The following is an 18,737-nucleotide window of genomic DNA, read 5'->3' on the forward strand; positions in this document are numbered from 1 at the left end:
ACATAACTGCTAAGCTATTGACAATGGTATGGTTTACGGCCAAGGACTTTAACAAGAGAGGTTTTTCAGGGTATAATTGGAGTTACTATTAAGTCCTGAGGATAATTTAATAGTTATGACTAAAATACATGTTTCTACAAGATTAACCAAATATTTAATGCTTGCAAATTACAAACATTGTATTATAATGGATTTAATATCCATGTATCTAAATTGGGGACCTTAGGAATACCTGCAAAATATGTAGCAGTAGCGGCAAAAGAAACCTCCCCGTAAACTACGGTTCCCACAATTCTCTGCTGCCTCTGTGTCCGACACTCGCGACGTCAACTGATGTTTTGATTCCTCTGCCTTGGCCGTAGCCCAGCATACGTTATACCGGCAAAACATGGCGGTGACAGCTGCACGCCGTTCGTTTCTTTGCGATATTGGTGAGCTCAGTTAACAGTTCTCGAAACACAAGAAAATGTTAACTTTCTTCAATATGTCAAGAACGGAAGTGAAGTTTGTTGACGTTAATCTTATTACCTCGTGCCCTGCTCGTGACAGCACTTTTTTGTGTCGTGGGCAAAGCTTATCGTTGCAATGACGCATTACTAGTAATTGCATAGCCAACATGTTGGAAATGTGTTTCAATTGGGAAAAAGCTTGAACAAAATATGAATACGTTATAAAAGTAAAGTAAAGATTGTTTTTGTGAACATGCTGGTTTTTAAACAAGATATAAATAACACGTTTATGATATAGGCCTATATATATTTTTTTAATTTAAAAAAATGGTAAACGCTTTGTAAACCTGTGAGAGGTGCAAGTATTTAGGCTATACAAAACCTGAACAAAAGCTGTCATTATGCCACAATATGTAGATATTTGTATTTTATTACTGTAGGCCTCTATGTACAGTAGGCTATCTCACAAAAGTGAGTACACCCCTCACATTTCTTCAAATATTTCATTATATCTTTCCATGGGACAACACTGAAGAAATGACACTTTGATATAATGTAAAGTAGTCAGTGTACAGCTTGTATAACAGTGTAAATTTACTGTCGCCTCAAAATAACTCGACACACAGCCATTAATGTCTAAACTGCTGGCAACAAAAGTGAGTACACCCCTAAGAATTTTTTTCCAAATTTGGCCCAAAGTGTCAATATTTTGTGTTGCCACCATTATTTTCCAGCACTACCATAACCCTCTTGGGCATGGAGTACACCAGAGCTTCACAGGTTCCCACTGGAATCCTCTTCCCCTCATTCATGACAGCATCACGGAGCTGGTCGATATTAGAGACCTTGCGCTCCTCCATCTCCCGTTTTAAGAAGCCCCAAAGATGCTCAATAGGGTTTAGGTCTGGAGACATACTTGGCCAGTCCATCACCGTTACCCTCAGCTTCTTTAGCAAGCCACTGGTCGTCTTGGAGGTGTGTTTGGGGTCGTTATCATGTTGCAATACTGCCCTGCGGCCCAGTTTAAGAAGGTTGAGTGCACATTTTCAGCGTCATACCAAGAGGTTGGCTTTGGAAAATAGACGTATGAATACTGCCAGCATTGCTGCAGGGCTTGAAGTGGTGGGGGGTCAACCTGTCAATGCTCAGACCATACGCCGCACTCTGCATCATACTGGTCTGCATGGCTGTCGTCCCAGAAGGAAGCCTATTCTAAAGATGATGCAAAAGAAAGCCCACAAACAGTTTTCTGAAGACTAGCAGACTACGGACATGGATCACTGCAACCATGTCCAGTGGTCTGATGAGACCAAGATAAACTTATTTGGTTCAGATGGTGTCACGTGTGTGTGATGGCAACCAGGTGAGGAGTACAAAGAAAAGAGTGTCTTGCCTATAGTCAAGCATGGTGGTTGGAGTGTCATGGTCTGGGGCTAAATGAGTGCTGCCAGCACTGGGGATCTACAGTTCATTGAATTCTAACATGTACTGTGACATACTGAAGCAGAACATGGTCCCCTCCCTTCTTAAACTGGGCCTCAGGGTGGTATTGCAACATGATAACGACCCCAAACACACCTCCAAGACGACCACTGCCTTGCTAAAGAAGCTGAGGGTAAAGGTGATGGACTGGCCAAGCATGTCCCCAGACCTAAACCCTATTGGGCATCTTTGGGGCATCCTCAAACGGGAGATGGAGGAGCGCAAGGTGTCCAGTATCCACCAGCTCCGTGATGTCGTCATGAATGGGTGGAAGAGGATTCCAGTGGCAACCTGTGAAGCTCTGGTGAACTCCATGCCCAAGAGGGTTAAGGTAGTGCTGGAAAATAATGGTGGCCACACAAAATATTGACACTTTGGCCCCAATTTGGACATTATCGCTTAGGGGTGTACTCACTTTTGTAACCGGCAGTTTAGACATTAATGGCTGTGTGTCGAGTTATTTTGAGGGGACAGTAAATTTACACTGTTATACAAGCTGTACACATGCTACTTTACATTGTATCAAAGTGTCATTTATTCAGTGTTGTCCCATGAAAAGATATAATGAAATATTTGAAGAAATGTGAGGGGTGTACTCACTTTTGTGAGATACTGTATGTTAAGGTTCCTGGGCGGACCGGACTGTCCTGCATGAAGCAGCGTCCCAGGGCCGGACACTGGAGCTCAAACAGCTGATAGAGGGCGGTGCGTCGGTCAACATGGTGACGGTGGACAATATCACTCCGCTCCATGAAGCCTGCATACAGGCTCATCCCAACTGTGCAAGGCTACTGCTGGAGGCTGGAGCACAGGTGCAATGTATCTCTACCAATGGAGGGCCAATCATGACTCGTAGATATAAAGAAAGAAAATGCTCAAATAATTAAGGACACCATCATATCAGTAACACTACTATAAAGTGGTGCAAACTCAAAATAAATAGTATATTTAAAATAATATCTAAAGTAACCTATAGTCTCCAAAGGTCCCCATGGGCAGGGCCAGATTGGGGCCTAGGGTATGGCCATCGACATCCCTTGTTCTTCCCCCCTATCAACTCCAATTGATCTATTAAAGACTATTCTTCTAATTTAGGTACCTTTTTAGAAATGCATAATCAATGAGCAAAACAATAAAAAGCTTTCTTAAAGAGTGTACAAGGAACTAGTATAGTCAAACACTACCCCCTTGTCTAAAGTCCGCTAAAATCATAGTTACTTAATGTTTAAAGTTGTTTACCATTATTGAAGCATGTTATAGAGCCCTTGGTAGCTTGCCTACCTTTGCCTAATGGTAAGTCCGCCTCTGCCCATAGATTTTAATCAACAACACTCTATCAACAAAATAATGACATTGTGATTGTTACTAGTAAGTGTAACGTGCCACTAAAAGATGTTGTACAGAAGAAATCAAACAGTGTCTGTGGTTCTTCCAGGTGGATGTGCGGACCATCCATGGCAGCACTGCCCTGTGTAACGCCTGTGCTTCAGGCAGCCTGCAGTGTGCCAAGCTGCTGTTGGAGTACGGAGCCAGAGTCAACCCTTCACTCACAGCGCTCACCGCCTCCCCGCTCCACGAGGCCTGCATACAAGGTAAAGACAATCATCTCACACCATAGCCTGGTACCAGTCCGTTAGTGGAAGGCAGCCCCTGATTGGTTCATGCAGTCGTCAATCTAGCCTCCCAACATCAACATGCATCGACCGATAAACTCACAAGACTTGGCTGGTCTCGCGAGGCTAGATTGACGACTACACCAATCAATTGGAAACTGCTTCAGCTAAAAGGGGACGAACGTAAGGTCAGAACTCGGACCCTGATTGGCCTGGCCATTTTATGGGTTGGCTCCTCCCCATGGTGATTGGTGAAATGCCAGACTGATCTGAGGGAGAGAAACAAATGTGAAGCTAGTGCGTGATCAGGCTGGTCCAATCCCAGCTCTTCACTGTGTTCCATTCCTCTCTCAGGTAATATTGAAGTGGTGAGGCTGATGATAGCCAGCGGCGCCCGGCTGGAGGCCTATGACGTCTACTTCGGTCCCCCCCTTCACATCGCCTGTGTTAAGGGACACGTGGACTGTGTCAAGGAGCTGCTTACTGCAGGTCAGCAAGGAGACTGCTGGTCAGAGAGCGTGTCAAGAAAATTAATCCATTCATTCCATTAATCTAAATGTACTCGTCCGTCTGTACAGATGTGAGTAATTTCTTCTTAAACATTCTTTGATCTCTACCCTTAAGTTTAAGCATACATATACAGTAGATGGTTCCCTTGTGTGAAACTTCAACTTAGCAGTGAGTGTTGACTTAACAAATGAACACTCATTTCATTTATTTTGATGATTGTCATGAATCATTTGTTTAAGAGCAATGATGAAAAATCAGACAAGAGAACAGTAGAGAGGGAAGGTAAAGCGCTTCGGCTATACAGAAGCTTAGTTAAATCTAGTGTTGACTAATTGTGGCAGGGACTTACAGTATGTGAAATTAGCTTATTGTAACATGATCCAACATAGTATTACTTGTGTCAGTACAACTGGCACGGGACAAAAACCTTCTAGTCTAGATATCTACAAACCAATAAAATATAAAGGAAAATGAACCGATCTTGCTGCAAATGCACGACAAAGAAAAAGATAAAACCGATCACAAAGTGTCCACAAATACACTGAGGCTGAGCCAGGGAAGGCATGATTGTCAGCTGTAGTAGCACTGTATGGAGGTGGAATTAACATCATCATTTCAGCTGTTAGGAATCCAAAAAATCCAAACTAATCAAAGCCTAAGCTCATGTTAAAGGTGAAGTAAGCGATTTATTTATGTAAATATAAGTGTTAAATCGCTCTTTATTTATACAGTGATCACTTATATATTGTGCGCGTTTCATAAAGCCGATCTCTCAGTCACTCGCTCTGCATGTAATCGGCAAATAAACTTTTCTGGGATCCCACTACTGATAACCAATCAGAAGAGAGAACGCTACAAACCAGCACCCGTCTCACTGCCGGTGCACGTGCAGAGTGACAAATGGGTGAATGTGTATGCGCCTACAATGACGGAGCAGGTAAAAAATCCTTCCCAATGTCTGTTTTGATGGTTTTTATCATGTTTTATCACATTTATGGATCTGAGATGATGCTAGATAACTCGCTGCTTGAAGACCCCAGTGCATTAATGTGGTGACGAGGGAGGGGACTGCTAACTGCATTCACTGACAGGAAGTTAGCTAAACTGACCATTCCCCTTTCCGAACCTTTAAACTTTTCTGCAGGTGCCAACGTGAATTCTGTAAAGTTCCACGAGACGGCCTTGCACAACGCAGCGCGGGCTGACCTGGTGGACGCCATGGAGCTGCTGGTGGAGTTTGGAGCCAACGTTTACGCCAGCGACAACCGGGGAAGAAAGCCCTCAGACTACACCACACCCGGGTCGCCCGCTCACACCTGCCTCCTGTACTATGAAGGTCAGTTAATGCAATGATATAACAGCATTGAATTCAAAGACCTACATCACTGGTGGGAATATGAAGGTGTATTGAACTTGAGATCCTATGTAGTATAAATGTGCAAACATTTTTTAAATCGGTTCATCCTAGCCTGAGAAAAGGCAGAAAGAGTGTTTTATGGTCTCTCTGTCTAACCCTACGTTTTGCTAGTTTGACATCACACTAGTAAAAATATAGGGTTAGGATTAACAGGACAGCTGGGCCAAGGGAAGACTGAGGAAAGACTGAGGGAAGAAAATCCTCATTCATTATATTACAATAGCGATTTTATAATGATAGAACAGCGGTTCTGTATGGGTGAAGTATTCCTTTAATATTCTCACAATAAGTCATTTAATAGTATTTAATTTCGCTGCAAAGTGTTCTACTTCCTTTACAAAGGTCTTACATTTTTCAATTTTGAATTCTTGGAGAGGGGTCGTTATGTGACAAATAGGCAGTTTGTTTTTTGTTAAATATACACATACTGGGGGCGCCCTTAGCTCAGTAGGTAGGGCGTCCCCCCCATGGGCCTCGGCCAGCAGCGGACCGCGGGTTCGATTCCAGCCCGCGGTCGTTCTCTGCATGTCACTCCCCTCTCTGTCCCATTTCAAATCTGTCTCTACACTATCAATAAAGCATAAAAAAAAAATGCCAAAAAAATATCTTAAAATATATATATAGGGGAAGGTGGGGTGATTTGTGCATTTTGGAAGTTGCAAAACCCCTTGTTTCTAGAAAACCGTGGAAGAAATTGGAAATGTGACCACATATTTAAGAAGAGCCATCCATTTGACTCATCCTGTAAAGAAGGGAGACACAAGGAATAAGATATAAGCACATTTAAGCTCAAAAAACTGTGTTTTGCCTTTCAAAGTAAAATTTCCATGATCAAGGTTTTTTGATTATTGTGTCTGAACAATTATAGACACGTTTGAAAACATTTGACACATGTTTTAGTGCTTTGGTATGCTACACTTTGAGTCTATATAGTTAGCACAATGTCAACCCTAAATTGCTGCATCATGCCTATTATCCAAAATTCTGGGGATGGGGTGATTTGTGCGCAAGGGCCTGGGTGAGTTATAAGTAAGTAAGTAAGTAAAATGTATTTATAAAAGCACATTTATGACAGTTTGCACTGTCCAAAGTGCTGTACATAGTGCATTCAGTAGGTAAACAATGAAGGTAAAATAACAATAACCAAAATAAAAGACGTAAAGCCCATACATCCACATAAACACAGATAGTAGTGCAGAGGTAAGTAAGTAGTGCAGAGGTTAATGGGGAGGAAACACCAGGGTGTACATATGGGTTTTGAGCCTTGATTTAAAGGCAGAAATGTAGGGGGAATCACATTTGTCAGGTGGCAGTTGGTTCCACAAGCACGGAGCAACTAGTGCAAAGTACATTTCTGAGAGTTGTGCCAGTGGCATGGCTGTATACGCTGGTCACCAAAAGAAAGTGATAGTCTACAGTAGCTCAGGAGAGAGTGACATCTCAATTCCACTTAACGACACCACTGATGAGAGTTCAGATGGCCAGAAAGATGATGATGGTGACTTTGTCATTGTGACACAATGACGCACAAATCACCCCACTACGTGGGGTGATTTGTGCGACAAGACAACTTTTTTTCCGAAAGCTATATTTCTTAAACAGTTTATTCCAGATCCAAAGTTTTTATTGCCAGGGATGCACAACATCCTGAAATATATGTACATATTTGAGTTGGAGACATAACTGTCAAGGCCTCACTTTAAAATCACTTTGAGTAAAAAGTTGCACAAATCACCCCACCTTCCCCTATATATATATACACATACTTCACAAAGCAGTATTTCAATGTGAGTATAATAATGTGAGTTTATAATAGATGTTTTCTTCAATAAAAGTAACTTAAAATGCATCAGGATTTTCATTATATCCTTCCTACTTTCGCCAGTATGGCCTGAGGTTGCCATTAAATTAAAAAGTATCAAAAAGTACACTCAACAAAAATATAAACGCAACACTTTTGTTTTTGCTCCCATTTTTCATGAGATGGACTTAAAGATCTAAAATTCATTCCAGATACACAATATTACCATTTCTCTCAAACATTGTTCACAAATCTGTCTAAATGTGTGATAGTGAGCACTTCTACTTTGCTGAGATAATCCATCCCACCTCACAGGTGTGCCACATCAAGATGCTGATCTGACATCATGATTAGTGCACAGGTGTGCCTTAGACTGTCCACAATAAAAGGCCACTCTGAAATGTGCATTTTTTTGCTTTATTGGGGGTCTGGGGACTCAGAACCAGTCAGTATCTGGTGTGACCACCATTTGCCTCATGCAGTGCAACACATCTTCTTCGCATAGAGTTTATCAGATTGTCAATTGTGGCCTGTGGAATGTTGGTCCACTCCTCTTCAATGGCTGTGCGAAGTTGCTGGATATTAGTGGGAAGTGGTGCACGCTGTCGTATACGCCGGTCAAGCACATCCCAAACATGCTGAATGGGTGACATGTCCGGTGAGTATGCTGGCCATGCAAGAACTGGGACATTTTCAGCTTCCAAGAATTGTGTATAGATCCTTGCAACATGGGGCCGTGCATTATCTTGCTGAAACGTGAGGTGATGTTCATGGATGTATGGCACAACAATGGGCCTCAGGATCTCATCACGGTATCTCTGTGCATTCAAAATGCCATCAATAAAATGCACCTGTGTTCTTCGTCCATAACAGATGCAGTGTTTCCCCCAGAAAATGTCTTAGTCAAGGTGGTCACTGTCCCGTGCTAGGGGAGCGAAAATTTTAGGGGTATTTTGCTTATAGATGCCAATGCGCCGTAAAGAAATAAACAACTGTTTATTTGAATACAAAAATAAAACAGACACTGACCTTACAGTTGTGCAATTTTGTTTGCTATGTGCAGGTACAAATTATGTGTAAACGTACAGACAGTACAAAGCACAATTAAAGAAAACTTCTACTGTTTTGGTGCAATACTATACAGACACACTAAATACAAATAATGGACCATACATTTAACATGTGTATGCACATCAAAGTGCAAATACAACTTTTTAAAGTTCCTTTTTGGATGGGGGCTGTTGTGCGATTAATGATTATTTTAAGCGCACTTGATTTATTTTTAAATACAGAGGTCGTTTTGGAACATGTATTTCCCAATTTAAAACATAAAAATAAAGCAGCATTGAAAATTCAGAAAATAAATCTTCTTGGCCTACACTAGCATGCTGTTTGAAAAATAACTTTAAATAATAAATACAATGTGTTTTCCCCTTAAAATTACTAAATGCATTTCGAAGACAGTAGGCCTAGTTTGGCACTTCTGTAAACACTTACTGGAACTTGCCTGGGCCATCACTCTCATGCCTTCTTCAAACTTTTCTCTGCGCTGATAGGTTGTGTTGCCACAGTGATGTGTAGTCTTAAACTATTCTAGCTTTGCAGAGCACTTCTTTCTGTTCAGCTAAATATCCCCATAGAACTGCACTGCGTTTATTATCGCCACCAGTTAAATCTCGGTTTGCTTCTGCTCGTTTAACTCTCCCGCGTGTATGCCGTAGTCGCGCGCGGTGCGGTACGGTCGCGCGCGCAAAGCCGCAGACAGAGCAGCTGATAGAGAAACGCTTGGAGACACATGCTTTTTACCGCAAATCGCGGCCTTTCGCGCAGTTATGACCATGCACAACACACAAATCGCGCTTGCTAGTACATTAATTGTGCAGCACAAAAAAATAAATAAATAAAAATTAAATAAATTTTTTTTTCTTTTCTTGGGGGTCGGTTGGTAGTCAAGGCGGGAGGCTGGCGTTGCTAAGGCGGCCGCCTTAGCTATAAAGCGCTGGGGGAAACACTGAGATGCCTGCCCATACCATAACCCCACCACCACCATGGGCCACTCGATCCACAACATTGACATCAGCAAAGCGCTCACCCACACGACACCACACGCGCTGTCTGCCATCTGCCCTGAACAATGTAAACCGAGATTCATCCGTGAAGATAACACCTCTCCAACGTGCCAGACGCCATCGAATGTGAGCATTTGCCCACTCAAGTCTGTTACGGCGACGAGCTGGAGTCAGGTCAAGACCCCGATGAGGACGACGAGCATGCAGTTGAGCTTCCCTGAGACGGTTTCTGACAGTTTGTGCAGAAATTGTTTGGTTATGCAAACCAATTGTTTCAGCAGCTGTCTCAGTGGCTGGTCTCAGACGATCTTGGAGGTGAACCTGCTGGATGTGGAGGTCCTGGGCTGGTGTGGTTACACGTGGTCTGCGGTTGTGAGGCCGGTTGGATGTACTGCCATATTCTCTGAAACGCCTTTGGAGACGGCTTATGGTGGAGAAATGAACATTCAATGCACGAGCAACAGATCTGGTTGACATTCCTGCTGTCAGCATGCCAATTGCACGCTCCCTCAATGCTTGTGGCATCTGTGGCATTTTGCTGAGACAAAACTGCACATTTCAGGGTGGCCTTTTATTGTGGACAGTCTAAGGCACAGCTGTGCACTAATCATGATGTCAGATCAGCATCTTGATGTGGCACACCTGTGAGATGGGATGGATTATCTCAGCAAAGCAGAAGTGCTCACTATCACACATTTAGACAGATTTGTGAACAATATTTGAGAGAAATGGTAATATTGTGTATCTGGAATGAATTTTAGATCTTTAAGTCTATCTCATGAAAAATGGGAGCAAAAACAAAAGTGTTGCGTTTATATTTTTGTAGAGTGTACTTTACTATAACTTGGAGATACCTGGGGTTACCCTGATTCAAGATGGTTTATTTGTCATATGCACAACAATTTCAGCAGTAGTCATTGGCAATGACGTTTTTTGACCTCAGGCTCCTCACAGCAATATAGGCAACGAAAAACACAAGTAAAGATAGCAACGCCTGAGACACAAATAAACACACAAGTATTGCAAGGATACAGTGCAGATAAAAAGTGTAGTGATAAGGTGCACTATATTAATATAAAGAGGAATGCAAAATAAGGTTAAATAAAATCAAGACGAAATAGATTAGTGTACATGGAAATAAAAAATAATAAACTAATAATACCTGTAGTTAAAAAGGATACTGTACATTTAATAAAATAATGTTAAATATTTAGCTTTTTAAAATGTGATCACGATATGGTCACGATAAACAGAAATTTTTTAAACAGATGTGAACTGTTGTGAAGTGGCATAGTGATGATTCTTGAGATCCGGGCCTATGAATAGCCTCTCTCTCTTTCTCCACAGGTCACCCTCTGAGCCTGCAGCAGCTGTGTAGAATCACAGTGAGGAGGATGCTGGGTACCAGAGCCTCAGAGGTGATAGGTCAACTGGACATATCCCACCGCACCCACAGCTACCTCCAGTACTGTGACCATCCCTCAACACTCCTGTACTGAGTGACACATGAAGGCATCGCTAAAACCCTGTATGAAAGACTGGTGGTTGATTTGAACTGTTAACATCTCTGAACAAAGAAGCATCATGGCCAACATAATGTGAATATAATTTATAATGTGTTCGGTTTTCCCCCCACATTTATTTTGTGTGTGTCAAGTGATGTTATTGTTGCTGATTAAATCATGTCCTTGTCGGTGATATGCGCACTTGAATGCCTGTCTCCTCGTACAATAATATTTTGCCAACTTTCTTTTGAACCCATTTCAGTTCTACTCCTTAATTACCAAATCAACAATTTTTTATTGAACAAAAAACACGGTCTAGAGTCAATGATAAGCAATAAAAGTCACATTTCAATACATGTATACAGACAGAAATGTCCCCTCCTTTAGACTGCTATGAAAACATTATATAGTAACATTAAAAAAGTAGGTAACACTTTACAATAAGGTACAAAAAAATTTTTTTTGTGCTACCTAACACAGGTTTTTTTTTTGTGCTACCTAACACATAGGTTTTTTTTGTTGTGCTACCTAACACAGGTTTTTTTGTGCTACCTAACACATAGGTTTTTTGTTGTTGTGCTACCTAACACATAGTTTTTTTTGTGCTACCTAACAGGTTTTTTTTTGTGCTACCTAACACATAGGTTTTTTGTTGTTGTGCTACCTAACACATAGTTTTTTTTTGTGCTACCTAACACATAGGTTTTTTTTGTTGTGCTACCTGACACATAGTTTTTTTTGTGCTACCTAACACAGTTTTTCTTTTGTGCTACCTAACACATAGGTTTTTTTTTGTTGTGCTACCTAACACAGTTTTTTTTGTTGTGCTACCTAACACAGGTTTTTTTTTTTTTGTGTGTGCTACCTAACACATAGGGTTTTTTTTTTGGTGTGTTACCTAATACATAAGTTTTTTTTGTGCTACCTAACACATAGGTTTTTTTTGTTGTGCTACCTAACACATATTTTTTTTTTGTGCTACCTAACACAGGTTTTTTTTTGTGTGTTGCCTACTACATAACTTTTTTTTTTGTGCTACCTAACAGGTTTTTTTTTGGTTTGTTACCTACTACATAAGTTTTTTTTTGTGCTACCAAACACATAGTTTTTTTTTGTGCTACCTAACAAATCAACAATTTTTTATCGAACAAAAAACACGGTCTAGAGTCAATGATAAGCAATAAAAGTCACATTTCAATACATGTATACAGACAGAAATGTCCCCTCCTTTAGACTGCTATGAAAACATTATATAGTAACATTAAAAAAGTAGGTAACACTTTACAATAAGGTACAAAAAAAAATGTTTTGTGCTACCTAACACAGGTTTTTTTTTGTGCTACCTAACACATAGGTTTTTTTTTGTTGTGCTACCTAACACAGGTTTTTTTGTGCTACCTAACACATAGGTTTTTTGTTGTTGTGCTACCTAACACATAGTTTTTTTTGTGCTACCTAACACATAGGTTTTTTTTGGTGCTACCAACACATAGGTTTTTTTTGGTGTGTTGCCTACTACATAAGTTTTTTTTGTTGTGCTACCTAACACAGTTGTTTTTGTGCTACCTAACACATAGGTTTTTTTTTGGTGCTACCTAACACATAGGTTTTTTTTGGTGTGTTGCCTACTACATAACTTTTTTTTGTTGTGCTACCTAACACATAGGGTTTTTTTTTGGTTTGTTACCTACTACATAAGTTTTTTTTTGTGCTATCTAACAGTTTTTTTTTTTTTTCGTGTTACCTACTAAATAAGTTTTTTTTGTGCTACTTCACACATACGTTTTTTTTTGTTGTGTTACCAGTGATGCCGGCGGTAATGCGTTACTTTCACTAAGTGTGTATGCATGTGTGTGTGTGTGTGTGTGTGCAGCAGCATTACGGCAGAGTCTAAGCTGAACTGTGGCGCAAAACAAACGTTTTCCCCCCCATGAAATATAGCGTCTGCTATGGGGATATTTAGGATTCGGGTACGGTGACGTTGAAGAGATAGAAGTGTTTAAAACTTGGAAACGTATAGTCACGTGGCGACCGGTGGCCGCACACACCCAGTCTATCAACACATGAGACATCGCAGAGAAAAGTCAAATTATTGCATGAGAGTGAAGGGCCAAGCACGTTAAATTTAAAGACACTGCTACTGTCTTTGCACTTTGGAGGAATGCATTTATTTTCATGGGGGGATTTTTTTATTTTTTATTACATTTTTTAAACCATAATTTTTATTATTTTGAAAACAGTATGTATATAGGCTACTAGCCTACAAGCTTTATTTTATATATTTTCAATGATTCTTAATATGTGCATGTTTTAAATTGAGATATATGGGTTTCAAAACCTGTAAAGTAACGTTTAAAGTAACTTGTAATCTAACTTAGTTACTTTTAACATCAAGTAATCAGTAAAGTAACTAAGTTACTATTTTAAGGGGTAACTAGTAATCAGTAATCAGATTACTTTTTCAAAGTAACTGTGGCAACACTGTCTACTACATCTGTTTTTTTTGTGTGCTACCTAACATAAGATTCACCATCCTGATTTATAGGCTGCAGTTTAGAGAATAAACCTATGTGTTAGGTAGCACACAAAAAAAATGATGTAGTAGGTAACACACCAAAAAAAAACCCTATGTGTTAGGTAGCACACAAAAAAAAACCTATGTAGTAGGTAACACAATTAAAAAAAAACCCTATGTGTTAGGTAGCACACAAAAAAACGTATGTAGTAGGTAACACACCAAAAAAAACCTGTGTTAGGTAGCACACCAAAAAAAAACCCCTATGTAGTAGGTAACACAAAAAAAACCTATGTGTTAGGTAGCACAAACAAAACCTTTGTGTTAGGTAGCACAGAAAAAAACTTATGTAGTAGGTAACACACCAAAAAAAAACCCCCTATGTGTTAGGTAGCACAAAAAAACCCTATGTAGTAGATAACACAAAAAAAACCTATGTAGCCTAGTAGGCCTAGGTAACACATATCTATGTAGTAGGTACTACAATTTTGTGTACCTTATTGTAAAGTGTTACCAAAAAGTATCATAAATACCAAATGTTCAAATGATTAATGTTCAAATGTTTACAACTTTAAATTCAGTTTTTATGATGATGTGTAATGTCTCCGTAACAGCAGGCGGCGCTAATCTTTATTGTGCCCCCCCCCCCAAAAAAAAAAAAACCCGGAAGTGATGGGACAAATCTGTTGAGCAAAACCAAAATACATAGCACAGTAATATTTGTCAGCAGAGAGTGTTAAGTGGTCATGAAAGATTGTTGTTGTTGCTGAACGGAAACATCAAATGAAAACGATTACTAGTGATAAGCAAGTGCAAACAATGTCTCAGTCAGAAATGGAGAAACAACTTATCAAGATGGTGGCGGAGAGGCCGTCACTGTTCGCGGTTAATGACAAACACTACACAAACCGGCGAGTGAAGACTGAAATCTGGCGTCAGATTTCAGAGGAAATGAATATATCAGGTAAGATTTTCTCTTCTACTTATTTCTGTCTGTACAAAATGCGTGCAAGTCAGGAAAGAGACCGCAGGCTCGAAACATTACCTTTCTTTTAAAGCTATTTTTGTTCCTGTGTATTTGCAGGCCTCTTTATGTTGTAGGTTGATACCTTGTGTTGAGACAAGAAGGTCAGACAATTAAAAATATGAACATTACATTCAACTCTAAACTGTAAACTTTTCAGAAAGAGAGCTGAGGAAAAAGTGGGACTCCCTCCGGACTCAGTACTGCCGCTACAGAAAGCTCCCTACATCAGGAAGCTCCAGACAGAAATGGGTTTTGCGTAGGCTGCGGTTCCTCGAGCCACACGTGAAGAGAGAAAGGACATTTACCCTCGCTCACAAGGTTACAGCTTTAGCTCTCCTATTGTTAAATAGTACTCATGTGTCATATACATGAAGCTTGATAAGTGTTCCATATGGACTTATCACATATTCTTATACTGTCATACTATACTGTCTTATTCTCTATGTTATACTATTTATTATGTGAGAGTTTGTGTGAGCATTGTTTTTAGAAGTTGCGTTAGCACATGTACGTCGTATGGTTCTACTGCACAATAATAAATAAAGTATAATCTATTCTATTCTTAAGAATTAAGAAGTTGTGTTTTGCCTAACTGAACAAAAAAGAGCTGCTGTTGTTATGAATGCTTTGATTCCGTGATATTAAATCAATTATTTTGATTTATTTTTTGAAGGAACCCACAGCTCCTAATGACACCGGTACAGGCGCCAGTGCTGTTGACCAGTGGCAGGAAGAGATAGAGAGTGAGGAGGATCTGACAATGCCAATCGGAGAATCTACAATGAGTGACCAGGAGACATCCAACACACCGTGCACTTCAGCAGAGCCTCCTCTCGGAGAGCTGACAACAGTATCTCAGTCAGAAATGGAGGAACAACTTATCAAGATGGTGGAGGAGAGGCCGTCACTGTTCGCGGTTGATGACAAACACTACAAAAACATGCAAGTGAAGACTGAAAGCTGGCATCAGATTTCAGAGGAAATTAATATATCAGGTAAGATTTTCTCTTCTACTTATTTTTGTCTGTACAAAATGCGTGCAAGTCAGGAAAGAGACCGCAGGGTTGAAACATTACCTTTCTTTTAAACGTGTAATCTTGTTTTGCCTTCGAATTCACTAGCAAAAGCTATTTTTGTTCCTGTGTATTTGCAGGCCTCTGTATGTTGTTTGGTTGATACTTTGTGTTGAGGCAAGACCAGACAATTAAATGGCACATGCAAAATATGAACATTAAATTCAACTCTAAACTGTAAACTTTTCAGAAAGAGAGCTGAGGAAAAAGTGGGACTCCCTCCGGACTCAGTACGGCCGCTACAGAAAGCTCCCTCCATCAGGAAGCTCTGCCGCAGAGAAGACCTCCAGACAGAAATGGATTTTGCGTAGGCTGCAGTTCCTCGAGCCACACACGAGGAGGAGAGAAAGGACATTGAACAAGGTTACAGCTTTAGCTCTCCTATTGTTAAATAGTACTCATGTGTCATCTACATGAAGCTTGATAAGTGTTCCATATGGACTTATCATATATTCTTATACTGTCTTATTCTGTATGTTATACTATTTATTATGGGAGAGTTTGTGTGAGCATTGTTTTTAGAAGTTGCGTTAGCACATGTACGTCATATGGTTCTACTGCACAATAATAAATAAAGTATAATCTATTCTATTCTATTAAGAATTAAGAAGTTGTGTTTTGCCTAACCGAACAAAAAAGAGCTGCTGTTGTTATGAATGCTTTGATTCCGTGATATTAAATCAATTATTTTGATTTATTTTTTGAAGGAACCCACAGCCCCTAATGACACCGGTACAGGCGCCAGTGCTGTTGACCAGTGGCAGGAAGAGATAGAGAGTGAGGAGGATCTGACAATGCCAATCGGAGAATCTGCAATGAGTGACCTGGAGACATCCAACACACCGTGCACTTCAGCAGAGCCTCCTCTCGGAGAGCTGACAACAGTATCTCAGTCAGTAAGGAGGAGTAAGGAGGAACAACTTATCAAGATGGTGGAGGAGAGGCCGTCACTGTTCGCGGTTGATGACAAACACTACAAAAACCGGCGAGTGAAGACTGAAAGCTGGCATCAGATTTCAGAGGAAATGAATTTATCAGGTAAGATTTTCTATTCTACTTATTTTTGTCTGTACAAAATGCGTGCAAGTCAGGAAAGAGACCGCAGGGTCGAAACATTACCTTTCTTTTAAACGTGTAATCTTGTTTTGCCTTCGAATTCACTAGCAAAAGCTATTTTTGTTCCTGTGTATTTGCAGGCCTCTGTTAGTGTTATGGTGTAGGTTGATACCTTGTGTTGAGGCAAGACCAGACAATTAAATGGCACATGCAAAATATGAACATTAAATTCAACTCTAAACTGTAAACCTTTCAGAAAGAGAGCTGAGGAAAAGGTGGGACTCCCTCCGGACTCAGTACGGCCGCTACAGAAAGCTCCCTCCATCAGGAAGCTCTGCCGTAGAGAAGACCTCCAGACAGAAATGGGTTTTGCGTAGGCTGCAGTTCCTCGAGCCACACTTGATGGAAAGGACATTGAACAAGGTTACAGCTTTAGCTCTCCTATTGTTAAATAGTACTCATGTGTCATCTACATGAAGCTTGATTAGTGTTCACTATGGACTTATCACATATTCTTATACTGGCTTATACTATACTGTCTTATTCTGTATGTTATACTATTTATTATGTGAGTGTATGTGAGCATTGTTTTTAGAGGCTGCGTTAGCACATATACGCCGTATGGTTCTACTGCACAATAATAAATAAAGTATAATCTATTCTATTCTTAAGAATTTAGACGTTGTGTTTTGCCTAACTGAACAAAAAAGGGCTGCTGTTGTTATGAATGCTTTGATTCCGTGATATTAAATCAATTCTTGTGATTTTTTTTTTTTTTTTTATTTATTTATTTTTATTAAAGGAACCCACAGCCCCTAATGACACCGGTACGGGCGCCAGTGTTGATGTCAGGTTGGATGACGACTGGCAGGAAGAGATAGAGAGTGAGGAGGATCTGACAATGCCAATCTCAGAATCTTCAATGAGTGACCTGGAGACATCCAACACACGGTGCGCTTCAGCAGAGCCTCCTGCTAAGCGGGGCAGGTCCTTCCAGAGAGATGACGCGTCCGAGTCCTCCCAGGGCCTCATGCGCTTGATGGGGGCTGTGCTCGAGAGGAGGTCAACACAGCCACCGGAGGACTTCATCACAGTGGCCTGCAAATGCATCGAGCACAAGTACAGGATGATGCCGCCACATCTGGTGACTCGCCTTGACCACACTATCCAGAACGTCATTTTTAATTTCTGCGAAGAGCACAACGTGACACTACAACAAAGTAGTGCCTCTGGACAGGATCCTTGACTTTTGTTATCGCAGGATATATTTTGATGTTGTGTGCCTTGATGTTGTGTGTATTTTATACTTTTACTTCTTAAAATGAAAACATATTTTGTCTAAAGCTAATTTTCCTGTATTTTTTTCACTGCCCTGATGGGGATATTATTACAAATGATGTGGAATTTGTGGGTTAAACCAAATCCATTATCCACTGTCACATCACATTTAGTCTTACTTCTGTGTCACCTTCACCCCATCCCAACATAGCCTACACGCAAATACAACTATGCCAAGATATGCTGTATCACACTATTATTGTCTTATGTAACAGGCCAAAAACTGCCCGCCATGGTCGTCTGGTCCTCCATTAACATGTAAGCCCACGTTTACCCCACACATTGAGCTTACACAAGAATTGTCACTACTGATATGGATTTATGAGTACATTAACTTGACATTTGAACTTTTCACATTCCATTATTATTATAATATATTTTTTTTACCAAACACTATGCGGCATGTTTCCAACATCTATGACGCTAGTGTGGTGACTTTTGCTGTGATAATGCTACATGAGGCAATTATGATTTATATGATTTGTATTGATCCTTCTGAACAATTGAAACGAACACAAGTTATCTTACACACAGTCAATCTGTCCTATATATTTCCCCGTTGAAAAGGCACTGCACCAGTATCAGACATGAAATGACGACATAGTTCATCCCTAATCTGTTTGGCCCTTGCTGCTGCATTGGTGGTCCGTGGTAAGGATGCGTGTTGTAGGGCAGTGTCTTGCCTCCATCTCCCTGGAACAATGTCACTATCTGGTCTATAGTGTCTGCCATGTATGCAGCACTGCTCTCACTCCGTAGGAAGTTATGCAGAGCACAACAAGCCAGGACAATGGAGAAATACGTATCCGACGCCCGGTTTGTATTCGCCGGGTGCATGAGGGTTTAAATATCACATTTGGCGCGAAAACTACAAATCCCAGC

The 18,737-nt window shown here is 40.5% G+C and overlaps 2 protein-coding genes across 2 annotated transcripts; both read left to right on the forward strand.

Annotated features, from left to right (window-relative positions):
- Positions 1-388: 388 nt before the first annotated feature.
- Positions 389-10,840, forward strand: asb13a.1 (ankyrin repeat and SOCS box containing 13a, tandem duplicate 1; the record flags this gene model as incomplete). Its single annotated transcript, XM_080051537.1, has 6 exons — positions 389-431; positions 2,556-2,743; positions 3,367-3,523; positions 3,899-4,033; positions 5,199-5,390; positions 10,689-10,840. The coding sequence occupies 6 exons, from the start codon at positions 389-391 to the stop codon at positions 10,838-10,840; spliced, it is 867 nt and encodes a 288-aa protein (XP_079907663.1).
- A 3,208-nt stretch (positions 10,841-14,048) lies between these two features.
- On the forward strand, positions 14,049-18,148 carry LOC307268226 (uncharacterized protein). The gene is made up of 7 exons (XM_080050774.1): positions 14,049-14,325; positions 14,546-14,706; positions 15,062-15,383; positions 15,652-15,824; positions 16,169-16,499; positions 16,774-16,940; positions 17,320-18,148. The coding sequence occupies exons 1-7, from the start codon at positions 14,145-14,147 to the stop codon at positions 17,761-17,763; spliced, it is 1,779 nt and encodes a 592-aa protein (XP_079906900.1). The 5' UTR covers positions 14,049-14,144; the 3' UTR covers positions 17,764-18,148.
- The last annotated feature ends 589 nt before the right edge of the window (positions 18,149-18,737 follow it).

Source organism: Ammodytes marinus, assembly GCF_949987685.1.
Source record: "Ammodytes marinus genome assembly, chromosome: 22".
Classification (NCBI taxonomy): domain Eukaryota; kingdom Metazoa; phylum Chordata; class Actinopteri; order Uranoscopiformes; family Ammodytidae; genus Ammodytes; species Ammodytes marinus.

Coding starts and splice junctions, on each gene's coding strand:
- LOC307268226 (XM_080050774.1), top strand. CDS start 14,145: ATGAAAACGATTACTAGTGATAAGCAAGTGCAAACAATGTCTCAGTCA. Junction 15,384..15,651: donor AGAGGAAATTAATATATCAG/GTAAGATTTTCT, acceptor TAAACTTTTCAG/AAAGAGAGCTGAGGAAAAAG. Junction 16,500..16,773: donor AGAGGAAATGAATTTATCAG/GTAAGATTTTCT, acceptor TAAACCTTTCAG/AAAGAGAGCTGAGGAAAAGG.